Source organism: Archocentrus centrarchus, unplaced genomic scaffold (assembly GCF_007364275.1).
Source record: "Archocentrus centrarchus isolate MPI-CPG fArcCen1 unplaced genomic scaffold, fArcCen1 scaffold_32_ctg1, whole genome shotgun sequence".
NCBI lineage: Eukaryota > Metazoa > Chordata > Actinopteri > Cichliformes > Cichlidae > Archocentrus > Archocentrus centrarchus.
Window position 1 is genome coordinate 3,464,829 of NW_022060260.1, and position 21,804 is coordinate 3,486,632.

At 38.6% G+C, this 21,804-nt stretch overlaps 1 protein-coding gene across 1 annotated transcript in view; it reads left to right on the forward strand.

Annotated features, from left to right (window-relative positions):
* The window catches only part of adamts17 (ADAM metallopeptidase with thrombospondin type 1 motif, 17), a 182,014-nt gene that overhangs the window by 99,926 nt on the left and 60,284 nt on the right, over positions 1-21,804 (forward strand). The window contains exons 9-14 of the mRNA XM_030724178.1: positions 277-417; positions 3,107-3,257; positions 9,158-9,259; positions 9,392-9,537; positions 14,102-14,271; positions 21,632-21,759. Of these exons, the coding sequence (XP_030580038.1) occupies positions 277-417; positions 3,107-3,257; positions 9,158-9,259; positions 9,392-9,537; positions 14,102-14,271; positions 21,632-21,759 (838 nt within the window). The remainder of the gene's footprint in view (positions 1-276; positions 418-3,106; positions 3,258-9,157; positions 9,260-9,391; positions 9,538-14,101; positions 14,272-21,631; positions 21,760-21,804) is intronic.

Genomic DNA, 21,804 nt, shown 5'->3' on the forward strand with positions numbered 1-21,804 from the left:
GTGTAATGAGTGAAATGTGACTGGGGGAGACTAAAAACATTTCTCAGTCACACTTGACGATAACTGTCAACTTAGCTCTGTCACTGTGAAAAGGATTGTTTTAGCTCCCAAATGTGTTTGTAACTGAGGACTAAATGTGACTTTTAACATGCTGAGTACATCAGATAAAAATACTTCAGGTTCTATGTGATCTAGTACAAAAATTGGGGTGTTTGAAGAATGATGTTGGACTGCCTGATCTACTACTACTCTATGTATACTACTCTGTCTTCTCAGCATGGGAATGAGCCACGATGACGACCATACCACCTGCACTGGCTACTCCCATATAATGTCTGGCGAATGGGTGAAAGGAAGAAACCCCAGTGACCTATCCTGGTCATCCTGCAGCCGCACCGACCTAGAGAATTTCCTCAGGTAAGAAACAGAAGTTGGAAAGACTCCCTTCTCAGTTTACACCCTACTGTTGTAGAGCTACATAACAAATCTTTACCAAAGTAAAGTGTGTGAAAAATCAAGCCAAAAATGAAAGTATGAAAAATGAAGTTCCTCAAATGACTACATAGGTCAGTCCCAATGTTAAAATGCACAACTTCTACTTTTAAATAATGTATATAGCCTGGTACAAAAAAAAAAAGATCCCTCACTTGACCCATTACATACAGTATGTTTTTCAGTTTGCGGCTGTAGAGAGAAGTTCCTCAATTAAAATAACTGTAATGTTTCTCAGCTTTTCACTTTACTCCCTCTGACATTGTGCAGGTTTATGTGTCTTAGTCTGTGTCTGTGTTTCCAGTTCCTGTTTTATTTTGGTATGTCTTGGTCTTTGTGCTTTGGGTTTAGTTTTGTTACCTGTGTTTCCCTTCTAGCTGTTCCCTATTGTCTCATTACCTACCTACCTAGTGTGTAATTATCATCATGTTAGTTTTCGTCATCTGTTTCCTGTGTCGTGGTGTGTCTGTTTATTCCACGTCTTGCCAAGAAAATTCTATGTTCAGAATTATAAGCCTTGTTTCGGCCAGGAAGAATTATGCCCTTTTGTTTTTGGTCTCGACAGTAAAAGACATTTTAATTCATGTCTGTCTATGGAGTCCTGCTTTGGGGTCCTATTCTGCTGTCACACTGTCCGACATGACATATAGTTTAGTTTTATTTCTTTCTAACTTTGTTCTCTAATTCAGTTAATTTTCATTAGTTTTTGGAGTGGTTTTTCTCATTTTTAATTTTTTTGTTTAATGCTCAGCTTCGGTTTAGTTTTCATTAGTTTTAGTAGCAATTTTAGTTTATTCATAAAAGTATGAATATATATATATATATATATATATATATATATATATATATATATATATATATATATATATATATATATATATATATATATATATATATATATATATATATGTCAGGTGCAAGAGTCAAGGTGCAAGAGCAACTATTGTGCAATAAATACTCAACAAAAGATACCTTTTAAAAAATTGTATTGAACAACCAACTGTTCAGAAGACAGCAGCATTATGTGCTAAATGTGTGCAATACTAAGGACACACATGAACATCATGAGACCATAACAGCGAGAAACATAAAGAAAAACATAAACTCCAAAATCCAATAAACTCATAACATCAGAACGCAGTGAATGTTTGACAAAAACAAAATGAATTCTTTCCATACAGTTTCCAAATGCAGAGTTGGGGTCATATTGAAAGTTCAAAAACATAAACAACCATTTGCATTTCTAATCTAATCTAATCTAATCTATTAGTTTATTTATGAATATAATTCTGCTAAGTAGGATTAAAGCATTAAATGGAGTTCAAAGTAAAACATTTGCCTTTGTATTGTTTTATGAATAAATCAAAAAAATCACTATGAAACAGTTGATCTGTGCTACACATGAATAGCTTCTGTCTTGAGGATTTGCTGACACTTAAAGGAGTGAAGTTTACAGCTGTATTTTCTACTGTGCATAGGTGGGTGCTGATTTATCGCTGGCTTCACTTTGATACTGAAAAGAAATCTTAAAAACAGAATAATTCTTTGAAGCACTCATCCAGTCATGGTGCAGTTACACATGTTTGCTGCAGACTGACTAATTCTGTTTGCAGGTTTATTTGTCTCTGTTTTGGCCAAAGTTATAATCGCTACGTCCCAACATATTTTCACTGTTATGCAGATGACACCCAGCTTTATCTATCCATGCAGCCAGATGACACACATCAATTAGTGAAACTGCAGGAATGTCTTGAAGACGTAAAGGCCTGGATGTCCTCTAATTTCCTGTTTCTAAATTCAGATTCATTCAGGGGCTAGTATTAAGTTATTAATTAATGCTAGCAACCTTGATTAATAAGCTGCATCCATAAACTATATGGTTTACCACTCAGACACCTGCCAATTACTGCTAAATAACATAACAGTAAATAATTGAATTTCACTAATTGGAGCACAAACTTCATGGATGAGCACACAGCAAACTATATTTAATGAGATTCAGTTTAGTGATAATTCAATTAATAATGCGCACCACAAAGATGGCCAAGACAGCCAGTTCAATGACTCCATTTAGTGGAAAGCGAGCTACAGCTATCTGTGTCAACACACCTGCCATTCATGATCCTAATTTTAAGCACTGACAAAATCCAAACAGATGACTTATTAAAAAAAAAAAAATAAATTGCAAACAGTATAGTTGATATGAAAGAGGAAAATAGATATAGAGACCAAAATCATTGTTTGTACCTGGTTATATATACAAAGCTGGCCATTTTTAAATGGGGGTTTATGGATATTGACTCGCTATAGGAGCCAGCTCAAGTGGTCATTAGAGGAAGTACAGTTTTTGGCACTTTAAATATTTCATCTTCATATTCAGATATACAAAAGATTGAGCTCATACAGCCAAGAGTCTTTTCTTTTCTTTTTTTTTAAAATTTTTTTCACCATCAATGTTCACCTACATCTGTTCTCAAAATAAAAACTAATACTATATAAATATCCCTGCTGTAAATGCCAGGTCTCTTGGATTCAGATGGAACAATGAAAAGAAAACTCTTGAAAGTAAAACTATTCACGCTTAAGTGCACTTTCCCTTTTTTCTTTCAAACAGATCCAAAACTAGTGCCTGCCTACTTCACACAGACCTCAGGAGGCGTTATCAGGTCCGGCTGCCTCCCAAGCTGCCCGGCATGCACTACAGTGTAGACGAGCAGTGCCAGATCCTTTTTGGAACCAATGCAACTTTCTGCAATGAAATGGAGGTACAATCCCATTGTTCTTATATCTAATTTTTGACATATCAGGCAGCTTTTACTTTATGTGTGATAATCTGCCCATAATTACCAAAATAGTTTAGAGATTGCTGTTTTCCGTTTTCCTGAAAGTCCAATTCTGACTGCTATCAAAATGACAACAACACACCTTATCCCATCCTTCCAGTTTTGGTGATGAGGATAAATCAATGATGGCTTGAGCGATTTGATGGTGTGATTTGGTGCTATATAAAATAAAATTGAAACTGAACTGAATTGATGATGCGGCCAAAAAAACTTAAGCCTTTTTAATGCACTGCAAGACACAATGGGACGTGACACAGTTCAGGTAAGTTGCGGTAGACTAGTTTCTGGTGCACAGCCCCTTAAGTTTAAATTAACCCGAGGAGCTTTCTTTGTGCTTGGATAGTGCATACTCTTCCATTGAAAACGCTACTTTGACTGTGAGTTATATCAGGAGACCCAGCTCTCATCATTAGTGATTATCCTTGACATGAACACTGAGTCAGTTTGAAGTTGATGTTTACAGATGTCAGGTCTATGGTGAAATTGCAGATGGACATTTGTAAGCTGACAAAACTCAGTTTCCAGGGAGTGATCTAAAAAGAAAAGCAGCACAGGAAGTGGTCCAGAGGGGCACAGGAAGACAACACTGAAGAGGATAGCAGGCAATAGTGTTTGCTATGTATGGGTTAAATTCTTTAACTTTTTGATTGCACTCCATATATTTAACCTGTCTTCTGTAACACAGAAACCAGAAGGTGTGAGAAGATGTAAGATAAGAAATACTCTAAAGAATGGGAGGGCCACAGCTGCTGAGATATAAAAAAAGATTACAATATGTAAAAGGACTGGTACTTGCAGTCAGTTCAGTAGATTTTTGGACAATCACACATTTTTATTTTATTTTATTTTTTGTAATTTGGCTACTGTACACCATCACAGTAGATTTTAAAACAAACAGTCAAGATGTGATTGAAGTGCAGACCTTCAGCTTTAATTCAGGCAGTTTAGCAAAAGCATTGCATTAACTGTTTAATAATAATAAGCGTTGAAATTGTATTTGGTAGCTCTTTACTGCAACTCTCAATATGAGGTCAAATCCAAAGTGATTTTGATGCAACTGAAGGAAGAAGCCTCAAAAGATCAAAGTCCTTCTTATTATGGTTCAGTAATGTTTTATATATATATATATATATATATGTATATATATATATATTAGGGGTGGGACTCGATTAAAAAAATTAATCGAATTAATTACAAGCTTTGTAATTAATTAATCGAAATTAATCGCATTTTAATCGCATTTCAATATTTGACATGATAAATATTAATTTAAGTTTAGTTGATGAATGAATCAATATACATAAGCTTAAACTTCAAAATTTTGTTTATTTTCCCACCAGTCTACTACACAGACCAACGAAAGGTGGATAAGTGTGATAAGTAAACTCCTGAAATTAAAGTTAAGCATCATAACTGGATAGTTTTATTCATCATTAATGTCTCACTTGTTATAGTTGGAAATTAATCATTCTCTCAGCTGTATTCCTTGATGTTGAAATGTGTCATGCTTGTTTTAACACTTATTTTGAATTAAAGACTTAAAATTAAACCACAAAAAGGAGAAAAAGTTTGTTCTCCGTTTAACAGCTGCTGTTACACAGCTGTGCTTCACACTCACGGTTGCTAGGCGACATGAGCTACCTGAGGTGAGGGCAGGTGATATGAAGGCTAGCCGCTCACTTCCGGCCTTTGTGGTCTTCGTGGGCTACGAAAGACGTGGGCCGGGTCCTTCGAACGATGCGGCCCCTAATTTGGACATTGTGCATCGATATAATCTGTATGCCGGGAACTCGTGCACTGAGAAACGTTCCACGGTGCAAAGTGCGATTAAAATGCGTTAAAATTTTTAACGCGTTAATTTCCCCGTAATTAATTAATCGAAATTAACGCGTTAAAGTCCCACCCCTAATATATATATATAAACAAGGTCAGCTGACTGTCTGGATATACTGAATAACCATTTTTTTCCATTAATGTTTTTGTTTTCTTCTGTGATGACACAAGCATATTCCAAGATGACTATGCCAGGATTCACTGTGCTCAAATTGTGAAAGAATGGTTCACTGAGCAAGAGACATAATTGTCACCCATGGATTGGTCACCACAGAGTCCAGACCTTAAGCCCACTGAGAATCTTTGGGACATGCAGAAGAGGACTTTAGTGGTTGACTCTCACATCACAATACAAAATCGTGGCAAAAATTAATGAAAATTAGATAAGCTTATGAAATTGATGCCACAGCAATTGCATGTCATCATCAAAGCTAAAGGCGGACCAACAAAATATTAGTATGTGATTTTCTTGTATAATATTACCTATTTGATGTACCCTAGCGAGAATCATAGAAGAAATGTAAGAGGATTGATTTGAAAGGTAATACCTTCCATTTTCTGAAATTCACCCTAATTTCAGCATTTATTTCTGGTGGTGTTAAGGTGGATGTTAGGAGGTTAAAATAGTCTAAATGTTCACTGTTAGACTCAATAGTCTGTTTGGATAAGCCCTCTCCTGACAACATTTTTGAGACTGGGTCTAGTATTTTCATTCAGAATTTGGGTCTACAAATGTGCATTTATGGTGCTATCTATAAATGTCCTCTGGCCTAGATCCTTTGCAGTCATGCAGCTACATATCGATATACTCCGCCAAAGAATTTCCTGTATATCATTTATACTTGTTAAGAGAAAACAGGAGCCAGACTGTGGATATGAAAAGTGAGAAAATAATGAACAGAGAGCTAGATCAAAGAAAGGAGCGAGAGACTAGATCAAATGCAATAAGTTCTCAAGTCACTCCAAATTTCTTACATCAAAGTTGTCTTGGCATTGGTCATAGAAGCTTCACAGGAGAGCACAAGCTCAAATAATTATAGCTAACAATTTAAAGAAAGGAGCACTTTGTCTGTAGTGTAACACACCATCTATTCTTCTATGAAAGATAAGTTCACAGTTCTGTTTTTTTAGAGATGTAGTTTGCATACATCCGTAAATCTACATATCTATATATAAAGCTTAACACACTGCTGTGGCAGAAAGAATAACACTCTGTATGGTGGACGAGTGCCATGTCTTATCTTGTGATGACTGGATGTATTTAGTTTGTCTCATTTGTTTGGCCAGAAAGTCATCTTCATTCATCTTGTTTCATGAACTAAATGTGACTCTCAAAAAATACCATTACAACAGGAAAGTGATCAGGACTTTAACTGGTTCCTTATATTGTAGTGTTGAAATCAGAGTGTAAAAGAATTGTGTGATTCTGGTTGTTCAGCTTGCCTTTCATATTGAACTATAGCAAGTAAACTCATCACACAAGAAGTGAGTAATGTCATGTTTTTCACAAATCAAACATATTAATCAAAATCAAGTCAACTCATTTTCTTGTGTTTTGTGTTTGATTTGTGGATGAATAAAAAAAAGGCTTGGGAGTGGGTGGGGTGGATTATTGAATGAAAAACACAATAACTGAATATATTTTTTAAAAATTTAAGAACTTTGGAATTTACCACCTTATTACATTTTAATATGAAAAGTAAGGGTCTAACAAAGCTCCAAAAACCACCTCCAGGCATCACCACATGCTTCCAGTAGTGACACTGACCCTCGCCAAGTGTAAAATGAGTGAAAAAACTATCAGAAAAGAGGAGAAACATCAGTGGCCTCCACCTGTAAAAACATTCCTGTTTTGGGGGTTGTCTCATTGATGCCCCTCTAATGTACCTGATGTTAATTTCATTAGCATCAAAGCTGCTGAAACTGATTAACAACCCCATCTGCTGCTTAACTGACCAGATCAATATCCCAGATGTTTAACTGACTTGATGCTATACTCTGATTAAAAGTGTTCCTTTAATGTTTTTGAGCAGTATATAAAAATCTCCCTGGGACGTGGTATTGGTGTGTTCCTCGAGTTCGGGTCCTCTGCTGGAGGCCTGGGAGTTTGAGGGTTCTGACAGTATCTTAGCTGTTCCTAGGACTGTACTCTTCTGGGCAGAGACTGGAATCTGCTGGAGCCACTTTTCCAATGTCAGGGTTACAGCTCGCAATGGTCCTATTACCCCTGGGAACATTTTGGACATTAGCTTTCACATCTGCTCTAGTGGTTCCTTTAACCCCTGACGCTTTTCTCTTTGATGTTGCTGTTTGCTGGGATTGTCACATCTTTCACAACTGCAGTCTTTTGCTTATTGTCAACCACTGGAACAGGAAGTCCCACAGGACATTAGCCCTGTTGTTCTCAACCACCTTTGATGGTGTCGCACTTCTGGATTTGGGGACTTCTAGTCCATATGTAGCACAGATGTTCCTGCCACTTGGTTCTTGGTTGTACCTTTTATTATACACAGTCCGGCTTGGATCTTGCATCCTGCTACTATGTGTTGGATAAGACTCCAGGGCACCTCTGTCCAGACTGCAGCTGAGAAAAGGTGCCCAGGTGTACAACAGGAGGAGTAACACACCTGGAGTGGCAAAAATGATTTGTGTGTCATGTTATTGTGACACCGGATTGTTTTGTAATTAGTTGTATAAAAAAATGAGGCAACACCTGCATTATATAAAATAATAATAATAATAAAAAGTTATAATATAGGATAGCACCAGTGTTGCCAACTTAGCCACTTTGTCGCTAGATTTAGTCACTTTTCAGACACCTCCCAGCGACAACTCTATCGATTTTTTCTCGTGACTTTGGTGACTTTTGGAGACGGACTGGAAAGCCGAAATCCTGCTGTAACCGTGTTTTGTGTACATACAGCATTTCTTTGGATGTGACAGGATGTGTGACAACACTGTAGTACCAATGAACTGAGTTTTCTGAGTTGCAAATAAAATGTTTTGTGTTTCACATGGTTTATTGGAGTAAAAACTGTAACTACAATTTCTAAATTAACAATAAAGAAAACATTTTGTTTCCCTGAAGTATTCCAAAGTACCCTTTGAGATCCAATTTGAGAACCAGTGCACTCGGAGGAAGACTGGAGTGAGGTGAAATCTGTGCAAGAGTACAGATTCTGAAGTAAACACACGAAAACCAGTCACAACACAGGCTTAAGGAACATGATTTAATGAAATAAAAATTTTAGATACAGCCACATTTACTTGTACAAATTAATTAGTAGGGTGATGGCTCATCCTTTGTTTTTTGTTGTAGAAATGCTTAAGATTTCAGTACTATGACCCATTGTAGCCTGACATCAGCTCCACCTGAGAGTGACTATTGCATAGAAGCATTCTGAGCTTCAGGCCTGTGATTTGATAGGGAAACCTAGAAATAGTATTTACCAGCCTTAACTGAACCTCAGTCTGTTATCTCTCTCAGAGTTTACTCTTATAGACTCTGGAACTTTATTTATTTGTACTGCATGGAAAAGTAGAAATTTATTTGAAAAAGGGTTGTGGCAGAGATAGATCCCTTTTTTTCTGTATAATATGTAAATTGTATTAATTGTGGTGTTATATTCACAAATGTGGGTCAGGCAGTGTAATGCTTTACTTTCTTGGTAAGCCTTTGAAGTGATCCTTTAATGCTTTGTGTCACCATTATTTGTTTTATCATATATGGTAGATGCTCATATGCTATAAAATATATGCATATGATTTCACTGATCTGGAAATTAGCATAACTGCTTTCCTTTGTTGTGAAATGCCAACAAAAAGTTTTGAGCTTCTTTTATTGAGTAAAAAGACAACAGAGAAGAAAAAAATAATTTTTTTTAAGGAGTTTGATGGTAAGTGAATTGAAACATTGAATGTACCATGTTAAGACTGACATTTATGTGAGGATTTGTGTTGTCTTCTGTGTGTCTGCCTGGGTGTGTCAGCACCTTATGTGTGCTGGCCTGTGGTGTTTAGTAGAGGGAGATGCATCCTGCAAGACCAAACTGGATCCTCCTCTGGACGGAACAGAGTGTGGAGCAGACAAGGTAGGACTGTTTAGCTAAAAAATTCATAAATACTTAGAGCTGGACATCGTTTAGGCACTTCTAATGTGCATTAGCTTGCCTGAATAACTAATATAAAGTATTTGTGAAAGAATATTAATGTGTTTGTGTCAGTGGTGCAGGGCAGGTGAGTGTGTCAGTAAGACTCCCATCCCTCAGCATGTGGATGGTGACTGGAGTCCATGGAGCCAGTGGAGCATGTGCAGCAGGACCTGTGGTACTGGAGTCCAGTTCAGACAGCGGAAATGTGACAACCCTCCGTACGTCACCTGTTCATCTGTGTGTGTGTGTGTGTGTGTGTGTACTTGCTCACTTACATTACACGTTCACTTATAGGAGACCAGCAAGCAAAGACGTGACATTTTTAGCTTGGCTGTTTCAAAGAAAAAGTCAAAGTATTGTCTATACTTACTGTTGGCTTTGTTTTCTGTTCCACTAAAACTTTAATGTTGGCCATAACTTGGGAAGGATATGAATTAGAATGTTCAAATTCACACCATAGATGCATCTACTAAAAATCTCAGACAAGTATAGTACCCGTCAAAAATGTGGACACACCTTCTAATTCAGTGGTTTTCCATTATTTAAAAAGTGTCTGCATTGTAGATTAATACTAAGTTATCCAAACTATGAAGAAATACATATGGAATTATTTAGTAAACAAACAAACAAACCAGAATATGTTTTATATTTTTTGATTCTTCAAAGTAGGCACTTCTTGCTTAGAGGGCAGCTTTGCACCCTTTTGGCATTTTCTCAATCAGCTTTATGAGGCAGTCACCTGGAATGGCTTTCAGTAACAGCTGCGCCTCATCAAGAGTTCTTGAATATCTTGCCCCCTCAATGTGTTTGAGACCATCAGTTGTGATGTGAAGAGGTAGAGTTGTATACAGTAAATAACCCTATTTGAGTAATGTTCAAATCCATATCATGGCAAGAACGACTCAGCTAAGTAAAGAAAAGCAACAGTCCATCATTACTTTAAAAAATGAAGTTCAGCTAATCTGAAAAATTTGAAAAGAACTTATAAAGTATCCTCAGGTGTGGTCGCAAAGACCATCAAACTTCATGATGGAACTGGGTCTCATCAGGACCAAGACCAGGAGTTCCCTCTGCTGCACAGGATCAGTTCATCAGAGTTACCAGCCTCAGAAACCACAAGTTAACAGCATCCCAGATAAGAGCCCACCTACATGTTTCACAGAGTTCAAGTAGCACACACATCTCAACATCAACTGTTCAGAGAAGACCGTGTGAAACTGGACTTTATGGTCAAATTGCTGCAAAGAAGCCACTTTTAAGGAAGAACAAGAAGAGGAAGAGAATTCAATTCAATTCAATTCAATTCAATTCAATTCAATTCAATTCAATTCAATTCAATTCAATTCAATTTTATTTATATAGCGCCAAATCACAACAAACTGTTGCCTCAAGGCCAAGGAACGCAAAGAATGGACATTAGACCAGTGGAAATTTGAGATTTGAGATGTCTTTGTAAGACTCAGAAAAGGTGAGCAAAAGGTGTGTCCTTCCCACCATGAAGTATAGAGGAGGAAGGTTGATGGTATGAAGATGCTTTGCTAGTGACATCTTCAAGCTATGTAAGGGCTATTTGACCAAGGAAGAGGGTGATGCATTGTTGTGTCAGATGGCCTGGCCTCCTGATTTAAACCTAACTGAGATGGTTTGGGATGATTTGGACCGCAGAGTGAAGGCAAAGCAGCCACGAAGTGCTCAGCACCTCTGGGAACTCCTTCAAGACTGTTGGAAAACCATTTCAGGTGATGACCTCATGAAGCTGATTGAGAGAATGCCAAGAGTGAACAAAGCTGTAATCAAAGGAAAAGGTGCTGACTTTGAAGAATCTAAAATCTAAAACATATTTACTACATGATTCCTTGTGTGTTCCTTCATAGTCTGAATGACTCCAGTATTAATTTACAGTGTAAGAAAAAAATACAAACATTGAATGAGAAGGTGTGTCCAAACTTTTACTGTACTAAAAAATCTCAAATGAGTTTGAATTTTGGTGACCTTAACCTCAAACTAAAGGTCTAGTTTTGTGAAAATCTCGTGAATGTGGTAACTTGAGAACAGTCTTATCTAGGATCTTCAAATTCACACCATAGATGTATACTGTTCAAGCTAGACCCATCAAACTTCACACGCTTTTCACTGACTTTAATACAACAGGACTTTGAATATTATTAGAATATTTTGTAAGATGTATCAATGAAGGATTAACATTACAGAAATGTTCAACTTCTGAAAAGTATATCTATCTATAAATTCAGTACTCTGTGAAACAGAGGAACACTACAACTACTGATGAAGACTACAAGCTGATCAAGAAAGTGTATACTAAGGTCACATAGCAAGGGAGCCGAAGGTTGTTTTCTTATAGACTTCTATACAACCGGTCATTTTGCATACTAAATTGGCTGTAGGCAGAGTGTGATTTCCCAGGGTAGATGAGGGAGATTTCACACCCTCTGGTCTACATGTCCTTCCCTCTGCTTAATTAATTAATTTTTTCTATCCCTAGCAGGGATAGAAACAATTCATCCCCCCTTCCCCTCTGATTTTTAGTGCTGCAGCACAAACACCAATAAAATCAGAAAACAACTTTCACTTTCATCACTCACAGTCGGTGACAGCAGAGGTGACACTGCTTAGGGGGATTATTTGGATCCCATTCAATTTCGGGTTTTCATCAAGTCACTAAGCTTCACTGTTTCAAAGTGCAAAAAAAAAAGTATCGTTATCTAAATAAAAGAGAAATGAACCGGATTCAGTGCATCACGAGACTTACAACAAGTCATAAAAATATTCCTACTATATGTCATGCACGTGCCTGATTGCTGAGATCAGAATTCCCTACAAAGGTGAGTTTTGCAGCGCCTTCTTTCAACTTGTTGAATTGTATTCACCAAGGCTGCTTCCTGCAACATCCTGCAGTTATGAAGGCTGTCTACGAAGAAACTACATGCACTGCATGTTGGCTTTGCAGGCACACTTCTTTGTTAAAAGACCAGTGTTTATCTGACTGTCATTTACTGCATCATTCACAGGTTAGAACCTGCAGTCTAAGATGCTGCAAAACATATTACAGAGCTGAGTTAAGTTCACATATTTATTTACTTTCAAACTCAAAAGTCCATCACTGATCTCAGTAAATGTAAGTTTTCCTCCTTCCTTTGCAGATGTGGTTAAAAGAGGGGCGATGGTGTCACGCTTGGCAGGACAGCAGAAAAAGTCATCAAAGCAGACTATTTTCTTAGGATTTTAGAGGAACATTTATTATTTTTTGAGATTGTTTCATATTAAATATTGAAGTTAAAGGGCACAGCTGGCCAAATAGAACTAAGTAGAAGGGAGATTTTAGTTCTGGCATGTTAAACGCTTTGTATTAAGAGGAAAGCATGAGACTAAGAATACTGCACATAATATCATTTAAAAATATATATTTAAGTTCTGAAGTTGTTCCGTTGAAGTTCATAATTTTTCTCTAAATTTTACATTGATACCAGTATAGTAACAAATATTCTAAATGGCTTTAGTGTATATAGGACCATTGGTTCATGAATTATTTTCATGAATTACTTTTGTGTGTGTGTGTGTGTGTTTTTTCCCCGCAAATTGCACCCTGGACATAGGTATAGATGCAAGATTGAAAAAGCACTGAAATGCATAGAATAAAATTGCTCTATGAAAAAGTGACCGTGACTTGTGGTTCAAAGTACTTCAAAGCCTTCATGTTACTTTCGGCATCTGCTTGGGTCTGAGTGATGTAAATTTCATCATCAAACAGTTAGAGTGAAGTTCTGTGCGGATCTCCTGCCTGTTTCTGGTGACTGCAAGAACTTGTCTGTGGAGAATGTAAATTACAGTATACCAGATACTCATGCACTTCAAGCAGCTGACTTCAAGTAGAACAGAAATGACTACTGGACCATTGTGGCTCCAGCTATCCATGTCCATATCTGCATCCGCAGCAGGGTATAATCAAGGCTTCAAAGTGGGAAAGTTTCAAACTTACAAAATTCTTGAAAGACTTGGATTAAGGCTTTCTACTACTTTATTTTGTGTTGTACACAGTTACACTGCAGGCTGATGATGTCTTCTGTTCAGTAGATAGACATTAGTCAGAGTTACTGGTCTGGTCAGTAGGTAAGAAAAAAAGGTCTTTATTTGCATTTATATTTTGAAAATACGCATTTCTTTTTTTTTTAAAAACAAGAAAAGAACAGTGCACCTCGTCTGGTTCACTGTTGGCAAAATTGGACCTAAGGGTGTACGCACATGCATGTTTGTGTGTGAGAGCGAAAGATTATTCACCATGCAGTACTGAAAAATATGATTGTCTTTACTGGTTACTGTTGTATTGTATACATGTTTTCCCAGTGCCTGGGTGGGTTTCCTCCAGGTACTTTGGCTTGGTAGGTTAATTGGTGATTCTAGATTGGCCGTGGTTGCGAGGGTTAAAGTATATAGAATTAAATTCTGTATGAACATATGGCTAAATGTAGTTCGTAGTTTAAAGCAATTTGAATGATTAGTAAGACTAGACAATTATTGCCTGCTGTGTGATAAATGAGCCATGGAGTTTAAATAAATACTAATTTTAATACTACAATGGCCCATACAAGATGATTAAAACACTATTCCAATATTTTAATATATATTTAATATTTGTTTTTTAACTAAGGGTTTATACTCTCTCTCTCTCTCTTGGTCTCTCTCTCTCTGTGTGTGTGTGTGTGTGTGTGTGTGTGTGTGTGTGTGTGTGTGTGTGTGTGTGTGTGTGTGTGTGTGTGTGAGCAGACCTGGTCCAGGTGGGCGACATTGCCCACAGGCCAGTGTGGAACACAAGGCCTGTGAAGGTCCTCCTTGTCCCAAGGGGACCCCCAGCTTCAGAGACCTGCAGTGTCTATCCTACGACCAACAAGCCAATAAGAAGAAGGGCGGCATGCTGACTGCTATTATTAATGATGGTGAGATCCATACAACTTTATACTGCAGCAGTACCCTCCTAACCCATCACAGTCAATGTTTTGCATGAAAAGTGACAGACAATACAAAACTAAAAAAGTGAACCATTTTAAATGATTTTTGGAAGTATAGTTTGTACAAATCTTAAGCACAGCAGCAGTTTAGAATAATAACTCTAATACCATCTTTTTTCTCTGATAAACAGCTATGCTTATTATTCGTTTGTCTGGGCACGGCTCACACGTCAGTTTTGAAACTAATTATTGCAACGCTTTTCAAGTATCATGTACAGTACCAGTCAAAAGTTTGGGCACACTCAACGTGTATCCAGACTTTTGACTACTTTATGTTAACCTTTATACATCTCGCTTATTATTAATCATTTACATGATTGGTTAGCAACCCCAATGGAATACACATCAAGGGAACAATTTACCGTGTCTGGGATAGGGTTACCAGGACCCCACCCTGGAGCCAGGCCTACGGAGGGACATCAAGGCAGAGCGTCTGGTGACCGGGCATTAGTTTTTGGTGCCTAGTAAGTCGCAGCCCAAAGAGGAGACATGGGACCGCCTTCCTGTAGGCTCACCACCTGTAGGAGGCGTCGCAGGTGTTGGGTGCAATGTGTGTTAGGTGGCAGCCAAGGGTGGAGACCCTGGTGGACCGATCCCCGGCTATCAAGACTGGATATCAGGACATGGAATGTCACCTCTCTGGTGAGGAAGGAGCCTGAGCTAGTGCATGAGGTTGAGAGATACCGGCTAAATATTGTTGGGTTCACCTCAGTGCATGGCCTGGGCTCTGGAAACCAGTCTCCAGGAGAGGGGCTGGACTCTATTCAAGTCTGGAGTTGCCCTCGGTGAGCTACAAGGTGGGTGTTGCCTGTCGTGGTGGTAATCCTCGAACTAAATGGTGGACACCAGAGGTGAAGGGAGCCATCAAGCTGAAGAAGAGGTCCTATCAGGCTTGGTTAGCTTGCAAGACTCCGGAGGCAGCTGATGGGTACTAGCAGGCCAAGCGGAACGCAGCTCGGATGGTGGTTGAAGCAAAAACACGGGTTGGGGAGGAGTTTGGTGATGCCATGGAAAGACTTTCAGAAGACCTCACAACGATTCTGGAAAACCGTCAACTCGGGAGAGGAAACCCACACGGTATATAGTGTGGGTGCACTACACTGTTTCGACTGGCATGCCTTCTGTAGTGGAAACAGAGTCTGGGGATGACTCACCCATCACTGGGGGTGAGGTCACTGAGGAAGTTAAACAACTCCTTGGTGGCAGGGCCCCTGGGGTGGATGGAGATTCACCTTGAGGTCCTGAAGGCTTTGGATGTTGTAGGGCTGTCTTGGTCGACATGCCTCTGCAAGCCTCCAGCTTGCACTGGACAGTTCGCAGCGGAGTTTGAAGCGGTTGGCATGAGAATTAGCACCTCTAAGTCTGAGGCCATGGTTCTCAGCCAGAAAAGGGTGGGTTGCCCACTCCAGCTCAGGGACCAGTTGCTGTCCCAGGTGGAGGAGTTTAAGTAGCTCGGGGTCTTGTTCACGAGTGATGGGATAAGGGAGCAGGAGATTGACAGAAGGATTGGGGCTGCACTGGTCCATCATAGTGAAGAGGGAGCTGAACGTGAAAGCAAAGCTGTCAATTTACCGGTATCTATGTCCCGACCCTTACCTATGGTCACGAGCTTTGGGTAGTGGCCGACAGAACAAGCTTGTAGATACAAGCGGCAGAAATGAGCTTCCTCCGAAGGGTGGCTGGCCTCTCCCTTAGAGATAGGGTGAGGAGTGCAGCCATTCGGGAGGGACTCAGAGTATGGCTGCTGCTCCTACACATCAAAAGGGGCCAGTTGAGGTGGTTTGGGTGTCTGAATATGCCTCCTGGTCGCTTTTTGTGTGAAATATTCTGGGCACGTCCTATCGGGAGGAGGCCACAGTGCAGACCCAGGACAAGCTGGAGAGAGTACATCTCTTAGCTGGCCTGGGAATGCCTCGGTGTCCCCCTGGATGAGCTGGAGAACATGGCTTACCATATTAGAGGGGAAAATAAGCTTAGATAAATGAAAAGTTGTCATTATTTTTCTGACATAATTGTACGTGTCCATAAACTCAACAGACTGTGCTTGTAATATTATCTAGCATGTGTACATCTACTCTATGCAAGTCAGTCTCAGCGTTAGTGTAACATCTTTGATCTCAGCATCTACAAAGAAAAATAGACCATTCTCAAATTTCAGAAAACACAACAGCTCAAATTCAAATCTGTGCTAACTTGTGCATGTCATTTTAATTGATTTTGTAGATAACTGCAATTTCTCTATCTACTTCTAATTCAGTCTGAAAACTCCCTTAGCACAATGTTTGTACCTGAGCTGCATCTTAATACCATATTTTTTATCTGTGTCTGCCGTTCAAGGTTGAATATGAGCTTACTGTTGTAGTAGTACAGAGTGCTATAAAAGAATATATTCATATCTGATTTTGCTAATAGTTAATTGTGCATAATTCTACTCAGATATTATTGTAATCAAGTATAAATCTAATCAATATAATGAATGAGAAAGTGCAATGTTAAGAAAATGAATAGTGCTAATCAGTGTTTGTGTGATGGGATGAAAAGAGGAAGAGCAGCAGGACACTGCTCACATAGGGTGTGTGACACAGGAAAGTACTGGATGTCGTAATAGGACAGAAAGGATGAGTTCACACGTATGTATGTGAGGGTGCACGTGTGTGAGAGTTTGTGGAGAAAGATACGTGACTTCGAAAACAGGGCAAAGGTGAAAGGGGTGGGAGTGGGAGTGGGGGGGGGGGGGGGGGGGGGGGGGGTGCCTATCGACAAAAAGAGTGTAAAAGGGAGCTGCATAGGAAGGTTTTTTGTTATTTGGAGACAGAGTGTGTCCAACCTTTTGACTGGGACTGTATTTCAGGCACAGTCAGAAGAAGGGAGCTGTGCTGCAGACCTGGGCGTGGCTTCTCTTCTCTATTGTTTCCTTTCATGAATTTCATTCCTTGCAAACAAGTATGTATGGATTATTTATTAATCAGAGTATGGTGAACTTCCCTTAGAAAATCTGGTAATATCACAAAAAGTTATTTTCCTGGGAATTGTATACCTAGTGAGGTGACAGCTGAGACATGACAGGAAATCATGGGAGTGAGTAATTCAGCACATGTGCCATGCAACCAGCTTCAGCAGAAGAGTTAAAGTCAGAATCTCATGCAGTCACTGTGACCTTTATCTTGTATTGATTTCTACCGTCTTCCCAAAGTAGGCCGCTGTGGATTGAGACAGACATTCCTTTATTTTCCTCCAGAATCACTGCAGCCTTTTGGGACACCTCTCAGCTGACACAACTTTGGAAAAGGGACTTTCCTCCATGTTTTATTTTTTTCATGCGCACCTCTCTTACAGTGGTAACAAAGCAAGAAAACTGACTTACTTTTGATTAATAATACAAGCTCTAGCCCTTTCATGCATAGCGGTCACTACAGTGGACGGCTGTTCAAAGCTGTTCTTGTGTATGCCTGTGTTTTGTTGTTATAGTTGCATATCAGTCAACACAGTGGATGCTTGTGATCATCCCATACACTGCTACCGATTGGCCAGTCACGGGGAGTTGCTTTTTTAAAAATTTTTATTTGTTATTTGAATGTAATTAACAGAATCAGGATTAGTAGTACTGACAGTGGATCTGAGGATGCAAGATCATTTTTTGTTATTGGTGTGTTAAATACACATTTCTCTGGTTGAAAAGTCAAATGCATGGTGTCCAGCTGAGTGGACATATTTGTAACTCCATGAAAAGTAGGTTCATAAACAAAATTTTAATTGCATTTTTTTTCTTGCCTAAAGAGAAATAAAAACATTCAGAAAAAAAAAATCTTGACTAAGGTTCCCATAATTCATGCATGAAATGGCTAGGTTTTATTCAAACTCCGTGTCAATTTTTTTTGTTAATCAGACACATTTTATACCTGATGCTTCCTTCTGTCATTCTTTCCACTGGTGTCTTTGGAGTACACTTAACAATACAATTTTTTTCCAGGAAAATAGTAAATTTTATATATATATATATATATATATATATATATATATATATATATATATATATATATATATATATATATATATATATATATTTTTTTTTTTTTTATTTTATCCTTGTTAATGAATACAGAAAAGTAGGTCACTATTTAAAAAAGAAATAAATTGGGACCCTGTGTAAATTGTAAATAAAAAGAGAATACAATTTGCAAATCTCATAAACATATATTTTGTTCCCAATAAAACACACAAAACATGTTTAAACTGAGACATTTTACTATTTCATGAAAAATATTAGCTCATGTTGAACTTGATGGCAGAAACAAGTGGGATGGGGGAAACAAGGTAAGTGGTACTAAAAAGAAATAGCATGAGGAACATTTCTTAAATAATTAGGTTAACCGACAACAGGCAGAGTTAAAGCAGCACAGTTTCTCAGAAATAAAGATGGGCAATCTATAAAAAAAAATGGTACCTACAAATTCTGGAACAATTTCAGAAAAATGTTTCTCAAAATAAAATTACAAAGACTTTGAATATCTCGTCATCTACAGTACATGAAATCACCAAAAGATTCAGAGAATTGTGTGCAAGGGAAAAGGCCAAAAATCAGTTTTGGATACCCGTGACCTCCAGTCCCTCAGGCAGCACTTCATTAAAAATAAGCACAATTCTGTCATGGAAATAACTGCATGAGCTCAGGAGCACTTGCAGAAGTCATTGTCTGCGAATACAGTTCACTATGCCATCCACAAAATGCAGGTTAAACCATTATTTTGCAAAAAAGAACTCATGTGGACAACACTGCTGTCTTCTCGGGTCCAAAGCTCATTTAAAATGGATTGAGGCAAAGTGGAAAATTGTTCTGTGGTCAGACAAATCAAAATTTTAAATTCTTTTTGGAAAACATGGATGCTGCATCCTCCAAATTAAAGGGGTGAGGTTCCTGTTTAATTGGCAGAGCTTGCACATCTGGAAAGGCATCATCAGGGTCTATTACAACAGCATGGCTTTGTAGTAGAGGAGTCCAGGTGCTGAAGTGGCCTGCCTACAGTCCAGAACTTTAACCAATTCAAAACATTTGGCACATCATGAACAGCTAGAATCCTGTATCAGACAAGAATGGGATAACATTCCTCTTCCAACAGTCCAGCAACTGGTCTCCCTGACCAGTTCCTAGATATTAAGGACTGTACAGACTTGTATACATAGCCCTGTCCCAACTGTTTTGAGACAGAGTTCATCAACTTCAAAAAGGAGTAATATTTTTCTTAGTTTAAACATTTGATATGTTTTCTGTGTTCTATTGTAAATAAAATATGGGTTTATGAGATTTGCAAATAATTGCATTCCCGCCTAGCCCATTTCAATCTAAACTTGACAACTCAAAGGTTTAATCAAAAAACTAAATGAAAGTAAATGGTCTTTGATAAAACAATGTACCTGTACATAATAAATAATAATACGTTTTATTTGTGGGCACCTTACATGACACTCATGTTCACCTTACAGAATAAAACAGTAACATAAGAACAATAAACCAAGTACAAAATAAGCAGCAGTACAGGAATAAGAAAAACAATTTGTTAAACCAAGTAAATGAAATCCCTAGTAACATCGTATTTAGATTCCGAATGCTTGTTTAAAGGTGAGTTTTTAGACGGGATTTAAACATGGATAGACTATTGATGCCCTTCAAGGATTGTGGGAGTGAGTTCCAAAGATGAGGGGTTGTGTAACAGAAGGCTCAAGACCCCATTGTAGATAGACAGACAGGAGGTGTGGTGAGAAGCGTGGAAGAAGAGGAACGAAGTGTACGTCAGGGAGTGTAAAAATGATTAAGAGCAGTGATATATGGGGATGCAAGATTATGGAGAGATTGGTAGGTGAGTAGGAGAATCTTGTATTCAATATGATGGTTTATAGGGAGCCAGTGAAGTTCCTGAAGGATGGGGGTGATGTGTTGAGTGGAAAGGGTTCAGGTAATGATGCAGACAGCGGAATTCTGGACCATCTGAAGTTTACAAAGGACTTTGAGTGGTAAACTGGAGAGAAGTGAGTTACAATAATCAATGCGAGAAGTGACCAGGGAATGAACAAGGATAGCGGTGCTGACGGGTGTGAGGGGTGGACGAAGGTGATTGATGTTACATAGAAGAGTCAGGTTATTGATGTGGGCCTCAAAGGAGAGCGTGCTATCCAGATGACACTCAGGCTCTTGACTTGGGAAGAGATAGGGACAGTGAAGTTGTCGATAGTGAGTGTAAAATTATTTGATTTGGCAAGAGTGGACTTTATGCCACCAAGTAGAATTTCTGTTTTGTCATCATTTAATTTAAGAAGATTATGTCAGAACCAGGTTTTTGTTTCCAGGAGACAGTAACAGAGGGAGGGTCGGGGGAGGACTGCATTTGGCTTGGATGAGATGTAGAGCTGAGTGCCAGTAGCTCGCTGTTGCAGTTTCCCTTGTTGTTTCTTGTGTAATGTTCCCTTTGTCAAGTTTTTTGTTTTAGGTCTGCGTCTGTTATGTTTAGTCACTTCCTGTATTATTTTGGCAGTCCAGTGTTCCCTGTGTTTTGTGTTGTGTTTTACTTCCTGTGTTATTAGTCTTATTCATTTCAACTGTTGTGCTCAGCTGTTTCCACTCCCCCTCTTTCCATCTGTGTATTTAAGTCTCAGTGTGGTTTAGTTCGGTGTTCGGGTCCTCATCAGTTTTTCCGTCTGCTGTGTGTTTTGGCTTCGAGTTTCAAGTTTCTTGCTTTGAGTTTGCTGTTTTGTGTTCATTGAAAACAATATCAATAAATCTTCACTGAAACTCACTGGGGTCCTCCCTGCCTTGTCTGCACCAGCCGTGACAGATACATTGAGGAGCAAACTGATAAACTGACTGATGAACCATGTGAAACAGTCAGCACTTGGTTCTGCCTACGGTTCTTGTTGGTTTTGCACTAGTATTGTATACTTAAGAGGTTTTATGAGCACATCAGACCGTTTAACCCAAAAAGATGACTATAATACCATAAGCTAAAGAGGGATTATTATTTTATTGTGAAAATTTAGATTGAATCACTCAAAAGTTGTATATATGCATGAATGCAAATAACTAAAATCAGCTGTCATGGCTGGTAATAATCAGACATTTATTATTGATATTATTTTAAATAACTTTGGATAAAAATCAAACTTGTCTGTCTGTACCAGATTCATATTTACAACTAGATTTGTGTGTGTGTGTGTGTGTGTGTGTGTGTGTGTGTGTGTGTGTGTGTGTGTGTGTGTGTGTGTGTGTGTGTGTGTGTGTGTGTGTGTTTATGAGCAGAGAAGCCATGCATGTTGTTCTGCAGCCCAGTTGGCCGAGATGTCCCAGTCCTGACGGCTGACAGAGTAATAGATGGGACTCCATGTGGACCGTATGAGGCAGACCTGTGTGTTAATGGGAGATGTCAGGTACGTGTGTACACCATCACATCCAAAACATAATACTTAATCAGG